The 18,601-nt window shown below is 46.6% G+C and overlaps 1 protein-coding gene across 1 annotated transcript in view; it reads left to right on the top strand.

The window, feature by feature from the left end:
* Positions 1-18,601, top strand: part of PIGG (phosphatidylinositol glycan anchor biosynthesis class G) — an 89,014-nt gene that overhangs the window by 18,745 nt on the left and 51,668 nt on the right. Inside the window, 6 exon segments of the mRNA XM_015419327.1 lie at positions 1,539-1,748; positions 2,761-2,949; positions 7,186-7,327; positions 9,061-9,273; positions 10,861-11,078; positions 18,580-18,601. The exon segment at positions 18,580-18,601 is cut by the window's right edge and continues 248 nt beyond it. Of these exon segments, the coding sequence (XP_015274813.1) occupies positions 1,539-1,748; positions 2,761-2,949; positions 7,186-7,327; positions 9,061-9,273; positions 10,861-11,078; positions 18,580-18,601 (994 nt within the window).

The following is an 18,601-nucleotide window of genomic DNA, read 5'->3' as shown; positions in this document are numbered from 1 at the left end:
ATAAAAAAAGGCTCATAAAAATACATTGTTTGTTGGCAGCATGTGGAGAAACACAGAAAAAGGCACTTAAACACCTCAACAAAGGCTCTAGCAGCACAGTCGTAACTATTTAAAGTTGTTCTCGATATCCAAGCTAATGAAACAAAGAGGCAGCTGGATGAAAAGACTTAACTGAACTTCATAAACACAGTGACAACCAAACACAAAGTGCAGGTTGTGGTAAACTATCGCTGTCCTTTAAAATCCGGTGTCCAGAGAACAACCAAATAAAAATGAACTGCCATGGGTTAAGAAAAGTTGACAAGGGAGCAAGGGCAGCTGAAGTTCTCAATAAAATATCGCAATCCTCTTTCACAGACCACACAGAGAAGAGAGAACCATAAAGACGACAACAACAAAAAGCCAGTTACTAATGACACCAGTAACAATACTATCAAGTTATCACTTCTAAATTTTTCTACTGGCCATTATTTCCCCACTGGTATGGCACCCATTTGGCACCCTACCAAACCCAGCAAGTCAATGTACTTTGGAAGTTAAAATGTAATTAAACAGCCTTCAAGAAAAACTGTCCTCCACCATTAAAGATACTAACTTCAAAGTCATTCACAGGCCAAGGAGGTTCTACAATTTTTATAAATTTCGCTGAAGTCCTTTTTAAAGGTGTCAGTGCCAAACCTTAAAAGTTCTTTTTTTCCCCTGTAGACCTACCGGGTTCCTGAAGAGAACAGCAGAACAATAAAGCAAGGGGTGTGTGTGTGTACTTGCTGACCCTGATTAAAAGATGTGTGCATGAAACGTGGACAAGAGGAAGTGAGGGAGCGAGGGCCCCCTGCAGTTGTTGATTCAGCATGATGCAGTGGTTACAAGTGTCAGACTGGGATCTGGGAGAACCAGGTTTGAAGCTTGAGCCTCGGGCCAGTCACGCACTCTCAACCTAACCTACCTCACAAGGTGATGGAAGAATGGTAAACTGCTTTGGCTCCCCATTGGGCCAAAGAGTGAGGTATAATTATCTAAAAATAAATGAGGGCTTCCATATCTAGTGGCATTGGCTTGATCGCGTTGTGAGGCAATATTTAACCCTTGTCATAGAACAGGTGGGTAGCTGACAGTATTTTAGCGATCCACTGACTGGCATCTAATTGTGCTCTTATTAACTGCTACTAGGTTGGACTTTGGGGGTAAATCAGGGAGAGGATTGATTTGGCAGTTGTGTGTAGACCTGTTCTTGGTCATGTCACTCTTATTGAAGGGGCAAAGGGTGGGGGCATGAATACAGAGCCAAAGCAGAAAAAAAATAAGGTGCAATGGTGGAAAAGTATTTATTATTATTAATATTTTGCTCAGAGATCCCTCCGTGAAATTTAAGTTCCTTTTTGCCATTGTGCCCTCATTTTTTTCATGTATGCTTTGGCTCTTATTGGAAGTTCATGGATTTGGGGTTTCTGGTCGTGTGCACGTATACTGTCACCACTGTCCTCCACCATCACTGTTATCTCCATGTTATACTCATATTTGGGGGCACCTGTTCACAGGCATTGACGACAGGCAATATCCCTGGCTTCATTGACGTCATCATGAACCTCAATTCTCCAGCCTTGCTTGAAGATAACTTGATCTGGCAGGCCAAAACTGCTGGGAGAAGGATCATTTTCTATGGGGATGACACTTGGGTCCGGCTCTTTCCCAAGCATTTCGCAGAATATGACGGAACAACCTCTTTCTTCGTTTCAGATTACACAGAGGTATGAAGTTGCTAAGGAAGTCTGGTTCAATTGATGCACAAGTAATTACTGGAGTGCAAATTTATTTTTTCGGTGTTCCTTTTTAATTAAAAAAAAAAGATCAACGTATTTGCTGCTGGGAGATAACTGCATTGATCTGCACTGAACTGCAGTATTAAGCAGTGTCTTCGTTGCCGCTTAATTTTCAGAACAGTGATTATATTCTTGTTTTGCATGTCTCGGGTTCCCCCCCATTCCTTTGATATTTAAAGGTAGTAAAATGAGCAGTAGCTTCTGCCCTTCACCCCCTTCCTCCTCACCATAGCTAGGTTCTAAATCAGGGGTTCCCCACGTGGCAAGCATGAGTGCTGTGGCACCTGATGACACCTTTCCTGTCACCCACCAAGTGGGTTTAGAAAGTGGGCAGGGCCAGCTAGGGCTTTTACCAAACAGGGCTTCGAACTGGCCCTTGGAGATCTGATGGAAGACAGGAGGAGGATGTAAGCCAAGCTGGGTCCCCTTTGTGTGTTGGGGAAGGCCGGGTATAAATGAAATAAATAGGCATCAGTTCCCAGTATAATGGCACTGGAAAACTGATGATCCACCAAATTCAATGTCTGAAAGCTTAAAAAAATTACAGTTAGGCTCTTATGTGGCAAATTAAGTAATTTGACTTACCATCAGCAGAATCAGGTGTACAGCTTTTTTCTGGACTGTTACATTGGATGACAGGTGAGATGTTGAATGTTTTGGATATGGACATGAACTCACAAAGCTGCCTTATGCTAAGACCATTGTTGTATCAAGGTCAGTCTTATCTACTCAGAGGTCTTTCACTTCACCTGCTACCTGGTCCTTTTAACTGGAAATGCACAGTTCTAATCCAGAAAAAAGGCCCTACCCATTTGTGTGTGCAAATGGGCCCTCTTTTTCTGTTAGAGTCAAATATGCTACCTCCAAGCATAAGAAGTGCGGTGGGGTGGATGGCTAACATCACTGGAATTTGCCATTTTTTGTTGTTGCTCCCTCCAAGGTTGATGATAACGTCACCCGACATTTAGATAACGTTCTGAAGAGAGAAGATTGGGATTTACTCATTCTTCATTACCTGGGGCTGGACCACATCGGTCACCTGAGTGGACCAAACAGCCGTTTAGTGGGGCCAAAACTGTCCGAGATGGATAACATCATCAAGAAGATCCACACTTCGCTCCTCTCCAAGGTGAAATTCAGGTGTCTTTAAACAGTTAGAAGAAGGGTAGGGTGTTCTTTGAGGGCCCACATTTTTTTTAAACCTTTTCACTTGGAGGTATGTTGACTTTGCTTTTGGGTTTCTGGAAGGTTTAGCTGATGCCTTTGAGTGCTCTGGAAAATACATTAAAATAGGATTAATATATATGATGCCCTGACCAGAATGGCCCAGGCTAGCCCAATCTCATCAGATCTTGGAAGCTAAGCAGGTTTATTCCTGGTTAGTACTTGGATGGGAGACCACCAAAAATGTCTGGGGTTGTTATGTAGAGGCAGACAATAGCAAACCATCTCTTGCCTTGAAAACCTGATGTTGTTGACTGCAACTTGATGGCAGTTTCCACCAATGGACATAATGCCATTAACATGCATATCATCTCACACATTCTGATGTCACAATGAACAACTGTTTTATAAGTGGCAGTCTGTTTGGACATCCGATTGCTGTCCACCCCCCTAACTCTGGTTAGTTGCAGGCTACAGAGTTAGGGCTGCAGTTCTAAGGACAGTTTTCTGGGTGTAAACCTCATTGCAATACATTGGACGTATATCTGAGTAGACCTCCCTAGGGTTCTTAACCGGGGCTTGTTTCTGGCTAGCAAGTCCTAGTTTGTAATAAGCCAGGATTCCTGTATTCAGACATCACAAGAAACCAGAATTAACTTCCAGCTTGTTAGGTAATACCCCACCAAGGCACAGAGTCTTTTTTTTTTTCCCCAAGGCACAGAGTCTTAGTTTGCACAGCAGCAGTCTAACTTCATCACTTTGGTCATCTCTCTCTGGCACGGACCCAACATATGCCCCCTACTTTCCCCGGTCCCACATCCTTACCCTCTTCCCATGCCCCACATGGAAAGGCTCAAAGTCTATCTGTAGACTATGCAGAGAGGGAAACAAGACGGCAGTGGGGCTTTACATTTGCAAAAGGTGTATGCTTTTATTCACCTTTCCGACATATACAGTACAAATAGCTCCAGACAGCATAATGTCACAGTATGCAGTCTTTCCTTAAGCTCAGCACCCAGGAAGAGGATCTATAGTATTTTGAGGTGTGGGATGGTGAGGACAGAATGATAAGTTGTGGGGCAGCAAGTCTGATGACCCTTCTGCCTTTCGTGCTCTTGACCGGAAATACGACCAATCACAGCTGGGTAACTTGTATGGTACTCATTTATTGCATTCACACATGATGTTCTTAGGTGGAAACGTCATTTTGTGAAGTGGCTGTTAGTGTCATTAGCAAAACGGGACAAGGCCACAGCCCTGAGGAGCCTCCATTGTAAACTTTGATGGTAGGTGGTGGAGAAGGGAGAAAGATAGGAGCAAAATGCACTTAACGGACATGTATATTTGGGTTCCTAGCAAGGTAGCTTTTTGTGCTCAGGGTTTTTTTTAGCACTTTAGGCACTTAGGAAGCCATCAAGGCCAATTTTTACCTCTTTGTCAGAACCCTTGAGAAATACTCGAGGCGCTTAGCAACCTCTAATGCCGCTTCGTACCTATTTTAGCTATCTCGTATTCTGAGGGTCTTTTTTTTTAATCAACTGAACTGGAGTCAAAGTCATTAGGCACTCTGCCTGACCAATCACAATGAGATTCAGTCGATTAGAACGGCATCTTTGACAATAGCAATAGTTATGATGACTTCTAAAAAGCCACTGAGTGGATACAGCTGTCGTGTTCCAGAAATGCACGCTTAAGGAATCCAAAGTATAAACTGCCCAGGTAGCTTAGCAGTGCAGCTCTGGATGAAGACGCTGGAAACAGCAGCTGGAAGTTCTGTTTTTTAGTGTTCCTAGCAGTGCTGCTGGGCAACCGCACTAAGGGGGGGCGATATTGAGCCATCTGGAGGAGGTGCAGCAGTAATGTGCCGAGGCTAAGCAGTCGAGGGTGCTGCATCTGGTCCTCTCGTGGTGGGATTAAGGGTGTAGGAAAAAATAAAAAGCCGGTATTTTTCGGCTTTGGGTAAATCAGACCCGAAAACTATCGGTAAATGCCGAATTTCCCCAGTCCAATACTGGTAAAGTGTTTGGATTGGGGAAATATTCGGTATTGCTGAATATATTCGGGTCTGATATACACCACCAGAGGGAAAGGAGGCATGTTAAAATGCCTTCTTTCTCTCCCATAGCCCCTGCAGATTTTCTTGTCAATTTCACTCCCCCCCTGTCAGCTGTGAGCTACCTGCCTTTCCCTTCCCCAGCCGACCTGCCTGGGCTGGCTAGGGAAGCAAAGGGCAGGCATAGAAACATGCCTGGGTTCTCTGCCTGCTCTTCTCCAGGTGCCCGATCTCGGGGAGAGGCATTTAAACCCAACAGCTGACTGGCAGCTCAGGCTGTTAGGTTATGAGACCTTGTATTCGATATAGCAAAACGGACCTGGGGAAAAAAGCCAGATAATATCGGCTTTTTTGGGTTCACTTATACCGGTAGCCGAATACAGATCTCTGATCTGTATTTAGCTTATATGATACCCGAAAGATACTGACAAGGTATTTTTTTGGTTCGGCTATTGCCGAATGCACACCCCTAGGTGGGATATCCCAGGCTAGCCTGATCTTGTCGGATCTCAGAAGCTAAGCAGGGTCTGCCCCGGTCAGTGTGTGGATGGGGAGATCACCAAGGAAGCCCAGGGTTACAAGGCAAAGACAGGCAATGGTGAATCACCTCTGAACGCCTTTTGCCATGAAATCCCTGCGGGGTTGCCTAAGCCGGCAGCGGCTTGACAGCGAAAAACAACAACAACAATAGTTGGAACAGAAAATTAATGTATTGCTTAGTTATTACTGTAAGTACATAAAAGAAGAGAATGTGGCACAGAGTGACTGCTGAGGAGAGGCTTAATGAGAGAATTTGGTGCAGAATGACCGCAGAGGAGAGGCTTAACAGTATTCTTTATTCTTGCTTCCTAGCAGTTAAGCTGACTGAAACGTAGTGCTCGATTAAGCCAACGTGCCCCAGCCTTCCATTTCTTGTGGATAACACTGAAAGCGTTGCCTGATGCTGGAGTCTGGGGAAGGCTCTGTGCCGTTAACAAATCTGATTAACCGTAGTCCCTGTCGATTCTGCCGCAGGCACTCTCCGGGAACCCTTCTTGTCCTCGGTTCTGTGCCCACCAGCCTTGGCTGTACCTGTGTGCTGCTATAGTGGAGAGGGTTCAAGGAAATAGCTGTCACTTTCCTCTCGCTGCTTCCAAGTTTCTCTCTGCTTCAGGTTATTGCTGGAACGAAGAGGTGGATGAGTGGGTTGGAAAGGGGCTTTCGGCAGGCGGCTGTAGCAGCTTCCCTGTTTGAATGGCTTGCCTCGTGAGTGAACGTTATACTTCAAGGTATATTTAGTATCCTCACTGCCACGCAAGCCCTCTATTAGTGAACTGCTTCCATAATAACCGTATTTAATTTCTGGAGGATTGATGGCTGGAGTTTATCTGAAAGACACCCCTCCCCCCAGTCCCTGGCATCTGAAGTTAGATGTGTTCTGTGCTTCCTCTGAGAGCCAGTGTGGTGTAGCAGTTAAGAGCGATGGACTCTGATCTGGAGAACCAGGTTGGATTCTGCATGCCTCCACACGAAGCCAGCTGGGTGACCTTGAGTCAGTCACAGCTCTTTCAGAGCTCTCTCAGCCCCGAAAATAAGTCTAGCTCGCCACCTAGTGGTTCATGACACTAATGAGTTAGAACTTAAGGTTGCCAGACAATCTTCGGCTCTCCTGGCTATACAGGGCTCTTTTTGTAGCAGGAACGCCTTTGCATATTAGGCAATGTAGCCAGTCCTCCAAGAGCTTACAGTAGCCCCTGTAAGAAGAGCTCTGTAAGCTCTTGGAGGATTGGCTACATTAGGGGTGTGTCGCCTAATATGCAAAGGAGTTCCTGCTACAAAAAGAGCCCTGAACCATGCTATAAAATATTTTTTTATTATTTGTGCTTGCTCTGGGGGCATTTTGACTGATGCCTCCATCACCTTTTCCACACGGAACTTGTGCTGACCCAAATTCGGTCTGCTGTATGCTCTCTGTAAACAATTGGGCTGTGGTGCTGCTCTGTGCCCTTGTCAAGCAATCGGCTTTGACAAACCACAAGTCTGAAAACCATGGCTACAGCCGACTGGGCTTTTTGGCCCTAATCTGTGTGTCTTTCAAGGAAACCAAATGACTGTGAAGTCTGTAAACGTTGCCTGCTAAGACCTCCGATTCTTCCTCTTGAACAGCAGGAGGGAGAGGTGGCTTTGCCCCGCCTACTCGTTGTGTGCGGTGACCACGGGATGTCCGAAACGGGGAGCCATGGCGGGTCCTCAGAAGGCGAGGTGCGCACCCCCCTGCTTTTCATCAGCTCTGCTTTCGACAGGAGAAACGGTAAGGCTGAAATTCCTCTGGCTGTACGATAAGCCCCATAAAGAGATTAAGCCTCTTAATTAAAACTGGCACGAGAGACTTGAGTTGATGGATCGTCCAGAAAAAAAGCTGTTAAAGCTTTCAAGTATTTTCTTAACTCCAGTTTTTTGTCCAGTGGGGGAACCAAAGCTGCTTACAAAATAACGCCCCCCCCCCCAAAAAAAAACAACCCCACACCACCATACAGTTTTAAATAGCAAACAGGGAAAAACCAACCAGTATAATGCACCACATTCTGGACTGCTGGCCTGACTCATTCAGGGCCACTGTCCAAGAGCCCTTTCAGTCCCGCCCTTTGGCTCCTGCCTCTGGGCTATGCCCAGGCCTATTTATCTGTCCTAGGAAGGGGAACAGGAGCTCAGCCTATGTCTGATGCAGCCAGCAGAGGTGTTCCAAAGATTCCCCTCCCCTACTGCAATGTGTGTGTCAGCCGTGTGTCTTGAGAGCCAGTTTGGTGTAGTGGTTAGGAGCGCGTACTCTAGTCCGGAAGAACTGGGTTTGATTCCCCACTACCTCACAGGGTGTCTGTTTTGGGGAGGGGAAGGGAAAGGAGATTGTGAGCTACTCATGCATTTTTGCCTTAGCTCGGGAAGGATGGCTCCAGAGAAAACTAATTTATGCAGCCGCCAAATCGCTCACTCACAGCTTTAATGCCAGTAGCTCACAAAGTATAATTTTTGCTCGCAGGACTCCCCAGCTTAGAGGGAGCATTGCTCACGGGGTGTCTGTTGTGGGGAGGGGAAGGGAAAGGAGTTTGTAAGCCGCTCTGAGACTCCTCCGGGTAGTGAAGGGCGGGGTATAAATCCAATCTCTTATTTTCTTCTTTCTGTGTGCAATAGCAGAAAGCCCTGTCCAGGGCTCACAATGCACTGATGTTGCGTGAAGGACAGCAGACTTAGGGCTGCCAACAAGCCTGGAGAAAAATGTCCACAAGAGGACTGCTACTTGTGATGTGGTTCCCTTCCTCCTACCTTCTCCCCCCTCCCCCCACATGCAGTTCAGACTATGTAGATCTCAGCCGGTTCAGTTCTTAGCTACCTAAAGGAAGAGAGTAGGATGGTAGAAATACTGGTGGGGATTCAAAGAGTTGCACAGTTTGGGGACGGGATGGGGGGGGGATGCTCTGACCTGGCTGTTTCTCCAGCAGCAGCCCCCACCCAGCCCTGATGCCATGGGCCAGTTGAAGAGTACAGTTTCTGGTATCAAACATTGGGGTGGTGGGTTGTCTTTTTGAGGAAGTGTTTATGTGGGGAATCATGGGATCACAGAGTTGGAAGGGGCCATACAGGCCATCTAGTCCGACCCCTGGCTCAATGCAAGATCAATGCACCCTCGTTATAATAAATAATTTCCCTTGTGAACACGTGCAGGCCATTCCCTCCTGAAGCAGTTAGTATGTGTTAGGAGTTTTAGTTGTTTCTTTGAAAAATGTCATCTTGGAAAGGAAGACTTACCAGATACTTGAGCCAGTTTGGTGTAGTGGTTAAGTGCGTGACTCTAATCTGGGAGAACCGGGTTTGATTCCCCACTCCTCCACTTGCACCTGCTGGATGACCTTGGGCAAGCCATAGTTCTGGCACAGCTGTTCTTGAAAAAGAGCAGTTTCCGTCAGAGCTCTCTCCTCCTCTTGAAGAGCAGACTGTATCTGGGGACGTTCGATCGGTAGGCCCTAACCACCCTTTCCCTTCTCTTAGGTCCTCAAAAACCAGCAGAGCTTGTCCAGCAGACAGACTTAGCGGTCACCCTGGCAATAGGTCTTGGCTTGCCAATTTCAAGGAACAGTGTCGGGAAACTCCTGCTGCCTGTGGTGCAGCAGAAGACAATGAGGGAACAGCTCCGGTACCTGCATTTGAACGGGTTCCAGCTTAGCAGACTCCTTCAAGAGAACACGCCTGCCTATGAAAAAGGCAAGTAAGTTGATCAGTGTGCTGTTAGCCAGCTCATAATAAAAATAACGCTCGGCATCTATTCAGCACTTCTGTAGCATTCCCGTATGTCGCCTTAGAATCTGCATGAAACATTAATATTGTTATCCTCCTGTGGCAAAGGAGGGATGGAGGCTGAGAGTGGCATGGGCACGGCTGCTTTTTATTGGCAGTGATGAGATTCAAACTGGGGTGACTCCCTCATTTGTGGCTCATTCTCCGTGCCGCTTACGGTATGCCAGCTCTCAAATTTTCTCACATGGGGGGAAAAAGCCATTAAAAACCCATTTCTGGACAATGGAAGAAAGTATGTTTAAATATTTTTCTGCTTTTGAATGGCCTGTGGGCTGTAATAAAGATTGACTGACTACATTTAGATATTTCTGCCCTGCTTTTCTCCCACTCTGGGGAACTCAAAACAGATTACCAAATGAAATAGAACAAAATGCAAGTGAAATAAAGACATGCCACCCTTCCGGATTCCAAGGTAACACCTGGGGCGGAGCCTGTCATCTGGTGCGGATACACCATTGGCTTCCTTTTGCTAACTGGGACCCAGTCTCCTTTTTCTCTCTCTGGAAGAAATTTCTCCTCCCTTCCCTTGTTTTCATTGACTGTCATTCAGAACTAACATCTGGGCAGGTGCTGATTATAGTTCCCTTGCGGACCAGAATTTGAAACGGGCCTGTAACCTGCAAAGGAGCTGTCGAAATGCTTCATTCACAGGAAAGGGCCGTAGCTCAGTAGCAGAGCCTCGGCCTGGCATGCAGAAGGTCCCAGTTTCAATCCCCAGCATCTCCAGTTAAAAAAATCTGTTGAGCAGGTGTTGGGAACCTTTCTTAGCCTGAGACCCTGGGAAAGTGCTACCCATAACCGTAGACCGTACTGAGCTATGTGGATCAATGGCTTGGCTCTGTATGAGGCAATAGGAGATAAACAAGACATCACAGTGCAAAATACAAACTGGAAATCTTGACACCATGATAAAAAGCCACATTAGCAATTATTGCAATTATTTGCTACACTGAAAACTGAACAAGTAACAGATATTAAATACCTACTGGAATTACAAACTGTGGCCAAACAGTAAATAGCCGGAACGTTAACAAAAATAGCCAAAAGGTTAACAAAAATAGCAGAAATGTTAACAATTCCATGCAGCTGTGTGGTAAGGAATAGAGACATGCATCTTAATATGTATGTCAGCGGTAGCTTTTGCTAAATTTGCCTGTTATCAAATCTTCATAAATAGGGCTCCCTTCTTACGTCTCAGGATTTTCCTTCAGTATATCAGGAGCTAAGCTTCGGCTAATGAAGACTGTTGAAACAGGATTACATCCAGATTCCTGTTCCTACTACTGCAAACATTTTTGTTAACATTTTGGCTGTTTGCTGTTTGACCGCATTTTGTAATCCTTGCAGATGTTTAACATCTGTTACTTGTTTAGTCTTCAGCGTAGTAAATAATTTGTTAATGTGGTTTTTCACCACGGTGTGTATTATTTCTTGCCTGTTTCAATATTGCCCTCGGGTAACTTTCTGATCTGCATTAATGTGTCTTGTCACTAGATCGTGGATTCGAGCAGTTTAAGATGGCCGAGAAATCTCACGGAAGCTGGATCAAGCTTTACTTGGAGGGGAATACCTCAGAAGTTCTCATGAATCTTGGCAAAAAGGTCCTTAAGCAATATTTGGAGGCGATCAAGACTCTGAGCACTTCACTAAGCAAGCAAGTGGCACAGTATGACCTGTATTCGATGGTAGTGGGGACTGTGATTGTTGTGGAGGTAAGAACTGGTGCATTACTCCAGTGTATGTGGATAATAAGGCACAACATTGTTCTTTTAAGTAAATATCTGAACTTCTTAACTATGGCAAATGGTTGTCTGCATACATATTCTCTCATTCCCTGGCAGAAATGATAGTAGCTGTTCCTACAAAATAATAAGAGAAAAAGCACTAGCACTGTTCGATCTTAGCTAGGAGCTGCGTCTATGCAACAGTTCCATAAGAGTGTAGAAGCCCTGACCTGGATAGCCCAGCCAAGCCCAATCTTGTCAGATCTCAGAAGCTAAGCAGGGACAACTGTGGTTAATACTTGGATAGGAGACTTCCTTGGAATACCACATTGGGAGGACAGGGGTAGGCTTTATTCAGCCACCTCTCTGAATATTCTCCAGGTCCCCGGTAGGGGACAGTCACCAGAGGTCAACATGACTTCCAGGTGCAGACACACACACACACACACACACACACACTGGGTGCATTCAGACAGGCCGTTTCATCCGCTTTTGGCCCGCCTCAGAAACGGATTTTATCTGCGATCACACGGTCAACATCTGCCTCCCATCCCCAGCCGTCGCTTTCCGGCTCAAAACCGCTTTAACCCAGAGTATTTTGATACCAGGTCTCCAAGTGGTGTTTTCCTGATTCTCCGGTTCCAGCCACACTTTTCTGACGTCTGATCACTCCTGCGGTGTCGGGCCACTTCCTGTTTAAATCCCCTCCCCGCTCGAAAGCTGCCCAAGGCTTCCGCTTTTTGCCTGCCGTTTTTTTTAAAGCGTTGGCAGTGTGCGCATAGGCGGAGGTCCGCCACCGCGTTTGTCATGGCTCAGGTGGGGTGTCACCTGACGTTGCCACCACTCTGGATTTAGGTTCCCTTGAGAAGGCCCAGAGCACCCTCCCAAGACCTTCAGACCTCCCTTTAAGCCGAATAACAGGCGTGAGGACCAGGCAGAGTAAAACAAGGAAAAGGTTTATTTTATAGGAGGTCAAACAACAAGGTGCAGAACAATAACAGTAAGTGGGTGAAAAGAAAAGAAATCAAATGCCCTTACATATGCCCTAAACATATACTGTCCCTAGCTCACTATCTCAAGTGGCCTTACACTACTCACCCCTCCCTCAGGATGAGAGTTTTTCCCCTGCAGCAGCCTTCTTTCTGGCTCTGCCCTCTGGAAGAAAGAACAGCTCTTCCTGCTGCTCCAGAACTTTTATTCCAAGCCCTCATCTTTTCCTATTGGTCCATTTTGGCTCCAAAACCTCCCAGGGGTTTCTGGGAGTTGTAGGCCCAGCCTCACCTACTGCTAGCCAGGCTCTGGGCCTAGTAGGCCTCTGGTAGCACAGCCCAGATCATGACAGCGTTATTAAAAACAATGTTTAAATGGTGCCTAATTTTAGCATTTAGACGAGTTCGGGATCTCATGGAGGCCATTTTCGCGGTAAACATTTAAAGGGAAGTGTTCCTTTATACTTTAAAGGAAAGTGTTACAGCAGTCGGGTTGAAGTGGAAATTGCTGTTCTGCGCATGCACAAAAGTTTTAGTTCTACAGATGGCTGCCTGTGCGCATGCCCAAACTGAGAGAGAGAGAAAAACAACAGTGACGCACGCTCCTGCGTGTGGACGGCGGAGAACGATGTGGCTGCGCAGTGATCTGGAACAAGGAGGTGAGAGTGATGGCGATTCTCCAGGTTAAAAAAAACCCGCATGGGGCCGGAGCAGTTTAACCCGCTCTCAGCATGCCGTCTGACCGCACCCACACGGTTATAATCCTGGGCCTGTAGTGGTGTGGCCTAGGGGAGGCCTAGTGGCTCCAGAGAAGCCTGTATTGGAGTAGTCATCAGGGCCTGCATTTCCCAGGTTCCCTCTGGACCCTGAGATTTTGGAGGGAAAAACTACACCGTCAGGGGAACAGAGGGTGGTGCCTGGGAAGAGGAGATAAAAAACCTTACCCAGAGTGGGAGGGTGTTCTCTCTCAGGGAGCAGGGCTGGTGAAGCTGATGCAGACAGAGGGATCCCTCATCCCACAAGGGGCGAGTTAGACTGTGAACAGGTTCCTAAGGAAGGCTAGGATTGTGTAGATAGATGTGTTAGGATTTATTATTTTACTGATTTACCTGCCTTTACTTTGCTCATTTTTCCTACTTGTTCTTGATCTAAAGTTGTTGTTAAATCTCTTAATACAACTATTTGTTACTCTGCCTAGGTCCTCACAGCTCATTTGGTCACATACAAGGGGAAACCTATTGCAAAAGCCCTGTAAAAAGGAGTAGGGTGGCTACTCTGGGTCCTCCCAAGGAGACCCATACCAGAGTGGTGGCAGCCATTCGTGAACCTTCCTAGCCACTGCCCGCGACACACACAAATACAAAAATCCAAAGAAAAAATCCATAGTAGTGTAGACACAACCTAGAATATGATACTGGTCTCAGTGTTCTGCTTCCTATGACTCTCAGGGTTGTTTTTTTAAAAAAAGGAACACGTCTCTAGTTCTTATGGTCGTGAAGATAAGGTTGACAGCGGGTGTTCAGTGCCTGCTAAAAGCTGAAACAGATTTCTGTGGGTGGGGTCTGAATATTCTGCAGAGCTCCTGGGTCTTCCTCCTACCTAAAAGTGCCTGCATGAACTATGCAGAAATGGTGAATAGTGACAGAATACATTTCTCCAGTGGTGGCAAATAAAGCAAATCTATTCAGGATGCTGATCTGAAGCAAGATGTGTGGCTTGCAAGGGGGTACTTCAAAGTATATACAGAATAGTGGAAAACACAGTCAGAAATCTAAGTCAAATTGCAACGAATCTAAGTCAAAGGGCTATTTTTAGTCAGCTGGTTCTGCCTCTCAACCAGCAGACTAAAAGGCCATGGAAGCAAGTGCCACTTAAAGAATAGGACTGGTTGCCCATTAATGCAAAGACCTTTTGGAAACACTGTCTTTACAAATGACTTCAGAAGCTGATGCAATCAGTTTTGTGTATAAATTACATTAGTCATTGCCATTACTGAGGAAGTTCAACGAAACAAAGTTTATAATACCTGCAGTTGAAGACTTCTCTGCTGAACTTATATTGTTTGATTTCTCCAAGTGCTAGTTGCTATATGCTACATGTGACTTAAAGACTTAAGGCTTCTTTCCTATGCTACATGCAGTGTAAATTGAAGACTTCTCTGTTATACCTATACTTTATCGGATCTATTCACATGTATGGACTTTACTGCTTTATCTATCATTAATACTATCATTACATATATTTCTGTAGTGTTGTTTGTTACACAGCTGTAGTTGCCATTTTACTTAGATACTTCAAAGTAAGCACCTCACCAGGGGAACACTGAACTAGGGTAGTTGTGAGAGAGGGTCGTTTCATATCAAAGTCCGAATTTGTGAATTTGAACTGAAAGCTGCACTTATGCACGCGATTCACTGCACAGGCATGCATGTGGAGCAGACAGAACTACTCACTGGCTCAGGACCTCACTTGTGGCTCTTTGGCATGCCCCCTGTGGCTCTTGTGAGCATCATTCTCAACTGCGGCACCCACTTAACGTTCCAGGAAAGTGGGCTTGTGGCTGGCAGGTAGCATGCACCTTGAAACAGCCACCATTAGAAGGACTTGGAGGGTGGGTAAGTTGTGAGCCTCCATGAGGTGAGAGCCACATGCTGGGGATGGAAGGTGAAAATCCTGTGTTTCCCCAGCAAACCCCTTCACCCTTCTCTGCAGCCTCCATGTTCTCATCCCAGGCAGCTCCCAGGAGGAGAGCAAGCTGGCGGCTGAGAAGAAAGAGTAGAACCCACCACCATGGCAGCCACCCGGGAAAAGGGCATGCTGCCCACTGTGGGGTTATGGGGATGGTTTTACTCCCCTTTCTCACTGGACAGTTTGCTCTCCTCTGGGCACTAATGGCAGGCTCATTCTCATCTGAGCTGTCGTGCCTCATTGCCGGAGAGTTGGGATGTTCTGGAATGTCGTAACCCACCCTGAGCCTGCTGCACGGAGGCTAAAAGTCCAACAAAATAAATCAATAAATGTGGCTCTTTTGGGTGAGGGTAATTGTGGACGTGGCTCTCTGCGAGCAATAGAATGAGTACTGCTGATGCGGGCAATTTTTTGCTTGTATGAAACGTGGGCATTTTTGTTCGCATGAAAAGGGGGCCATTTCCATTTCCAGAATGGAGGAGTTGTGGTAGCAGGCTTAAAAAGGCTGGAAACAGTATGAGAAACCGGTTCATGTGAGCATTCTGACCCCAGGAGGTTGTACCCTTGCCCACCCTGCTGACAGGCAGGTATGATCCTTATCCCAAGGAGCTGTCCAGAGTACTGATCAGCAGGATCTGTGGAATAAACCTTTGTTGTTGTTCAGTCGCACAGTCGAGTCCGACTCTTCGCGACCCCATGGACCAGATCCCGCCAGGCCTTCCTGTCTTCCGCCGTCCTCTGAAGTTTGCTCAATTTCATGTTCGTTGCATCTATGACACTGTCTAACCATCTCGTCCTTTGCCGTCCCCGTCTTCTTTGACCTCCAATCTTTCCCAGCATCAGGGTCTTCTGCAGTGAGTGCTCCCTTCTTATTTGGTGGCCAAAGTATTTGAGCTTCAGTTTCATTATCTGGCCTTCCAGGGAACAGTCAGGGTTGATTTCTTTTAGGATTGACTGATTTGATCTTCTTGCAGTCCAAGGGACTCTCAAGAGTCTTCTCCAGCACCATAGTTCAAAAGAATCTATTCTTCGGCGCTCAGCCTTCTTTATAGTCCAACTCTCGCAGCCATACATGACTACTGGGAATACCATTGCTTTGACCATGCGGACTTTTGTTGGCAGGGTGATGTCTCTACTTTTTATCATGCTGTTTAGGTTCGCCATCGCTTTCCTCCCAAGGAGCAGGCGTCTTTTAATTTCATGGCTGCTGTCACAGTCTGCGGTGCTCTGGGATCCCAGGAACGTGAAGTCTGTCACTACTTCCATGACTTCCCCTTCTGTTTGCCAAGGAGTGATGGGGCCGGATGCCATGATCTTAGTTTTTTTGATGTTGAGCTTCAAGCCCACTTTTGCGCTCTCCTCTTTTACCCCGAGCAAGAGGCTCTTTAGATCCCTTTCACTTTCTGCCATTAGAGTGGTATCGTCAGCATATCTGAGGTTGTTGATCTTTCCCCCAGCAATCTTAATTCCCGCTTGTGATTCATCCAGGCCAGCATTTCGCATGATGTACTCTGCATATATATTAAATAAGCAAGGCGACAATATACATCCTTTGTCGTACTCCTTTTCCTATGCTAAACGAATCTGTAGGAATAAACCTACAGATCTGGAATCCTCTTCCAGCCCGTCTTTATCTGACAAAGGGAGTTTTGACTCTCGAAAGCTTATGCCATGGAAATCGTGTTGGTCTTTAAGGTGCTACTGGACTCGGATCTTGCTCTCCTCCTGCAAACCAGCACAGCTACCTACCTGTAACCCTCCTGCAGCCTGACACTCTTACTTGTTTTCCGTGTGCTTTTATAGTTGTATTTCCTCTTAGTAGAAAAAAAGCTGAAATGTGTATTTTGACTGGTCCCCTGGAGTAAGCAACACTTCTGTCAGTCAGTACTCTGGACAGCTCCTTCCGGTAGACTAACACGGCCGCCCTGCTGGAAGTCTTAGGCCCAATCAACGTATGCAGGGATTAGGCACTAGCCTGTCTCTGTATGTTTATCTCCTCTCCTCTTCAGCAGCAGACTCCTGCATCTCATCACAAACCTTTTCTTTCACATTAGAGGCAGTTTGCCACGTGACACAAAGAGAAACCTGACACTCCTATGCAGTGTTCCCTCTAAGCTGAGTTAGTGTGAGCTAGCTCATCGTTTTTTAGTCCCCGGCTCATACATTTTTGTCTTGGCTCAGGAAGGATGGCTCCAGAGCAAACTAATTTATGCAGCAGCCAAATGGCTTGCTCACAACTTTAATGCCAGTAGCTCACAAAGTAGAATTTTTGCTCACAAGACTCCACAGCTTAGAGGGAGTGTGGGCAAGCGGAACTACTCGCCCTTCTCTTTCAGCTCCTGGCCTAGGCCTAAATTCACCCAGTGTTAGAGTTGGAAGAGGTCTTGGTGGTCATCTGGTCCAGCCCCTGCTTAATGCTGGCATGGCCAACTGCATCATCCCCAACAATGGCCATTCAGCCTTTAATGCCTTCAGTGAAGGAGAGTCCATCACCACATGGAGCAGTCTGCTTCGCTGCTGGACAGCTGTTACCACTAAGACATTTCTCCTAATGCTTGGCCAGAAGATATTTCCTTGTCACGTCTGTCTTTTAGTCCTAGTCCTGCCCTCTCTAGCATGGGCGAACCAGCCTACTCTGTTGTCTGTGTGACAGCCCATCAAATACAGTGATCCTGCCTTCTTTAGTCTTCTGTTGGCTAATACCCTGCTGTGACTACAAATGATGTAGAAGTATACAGAGACACGGATTTTGCCCCCCAAAGTTTGCAATAATAGTGTGTAACAAAAGTGAAAGCACAGAATTGCAGGTATCTACTAACCTCTCTGTAGAACTTCCTCCATAGTTAAACATCTGACTGGTGTGGGCCATGCCACGTTGGCACGAGTAGTTCATGTGGCCACTGAAGGTTCCATTTCCCCACAGCCCTGGTGTTGGTTGGGGGAAAAATCAGTTGGGTTTTTCGTGAGTTGCTGGAGGCTGGCTTGAAGAAGCTGTGATGGGGGTTAGATTGCTTATCCTCTGCATGGTGACAGAGGAGGGAGTTAGAATCGTAACAAATACGGTTGAAGACAGTGTTTCATTGTGTCCTCCTGTGACTTCCTTGCCTTGCATTATGTTAAAGTTGGGGGGGGGTCTCCTCATGTTTGGGGTATTCTTGGCTGTTTGGGCATGCTGTGTATGCTTGAATGCTATTTGGGTACTCTTGGCTATTAGGGCATGCTGTGTACAGACAGGGAGCTTGGGTAAGCAGGGAGCCTTGTGACACCAATCACACAAAGGGAAGAAACTGCAGTTGTGTTCCCTTGTATACGTAAAAAACCTTGATGGTGGCAGCTAGGTTTGCCATCTCTGGATCCTGAAGGTGTGGTGGGGGGAGGGGCTTAAAAATACCTGAGAGGAGGAGGAGGAGGTGGCATTTATACCCCGCCCTTCACTCGGAGTCTCAGAGTGGTTTACAATCTTCTTCCCTTCCCCTCCCCACAACAGACACCCTGTGAGGTAGGTGGAGCTGAGAGAGCTCTTTCGAGGACTGGTCCTGAGAGAACAGCTCTGAGAGAACCTGTGACGGATCCAAGGTCACCCAGCAGCTATGCGTGGAGGAGTTGGGAATCAAACCCGGTTCTCCAGATTAAAGTCCGCTGCTCTTGACCACTACCCCAAACTGGAAACCGACCTGAGAGCCAGTGCTGTGTGCAGGGCCACGAGCTCACACACATCGCAGTTCCGTGTACAATAATGCAAGATCATAACTTCTGAAAGGCTGACTCATAGATGATGACAGGTTTGTCTCCTTCCCCCACCCCCACCCTAGGTGCTGGTGCTGTTCCTGCTCA

This window comes from Gekko japonicus, unplaced genomic scaffold (assembly GCF_001447785.1).
Source record: "Gekko japonicus isolate JY-2015 unplaced genomic scaffold, Gekko_japonicus_V1.1 scaffold257, whole genome shotgun sequence".
Taxonomy (NCBI): Eukaryota; Metazoa; Chordata; class Lepidosauria; order Squamata; family Gekkonidae; genus Gekko; species Gekko japonicus.
This window is presented reverse-complemented; position numbering and strand designations above follow the sequence as displayed.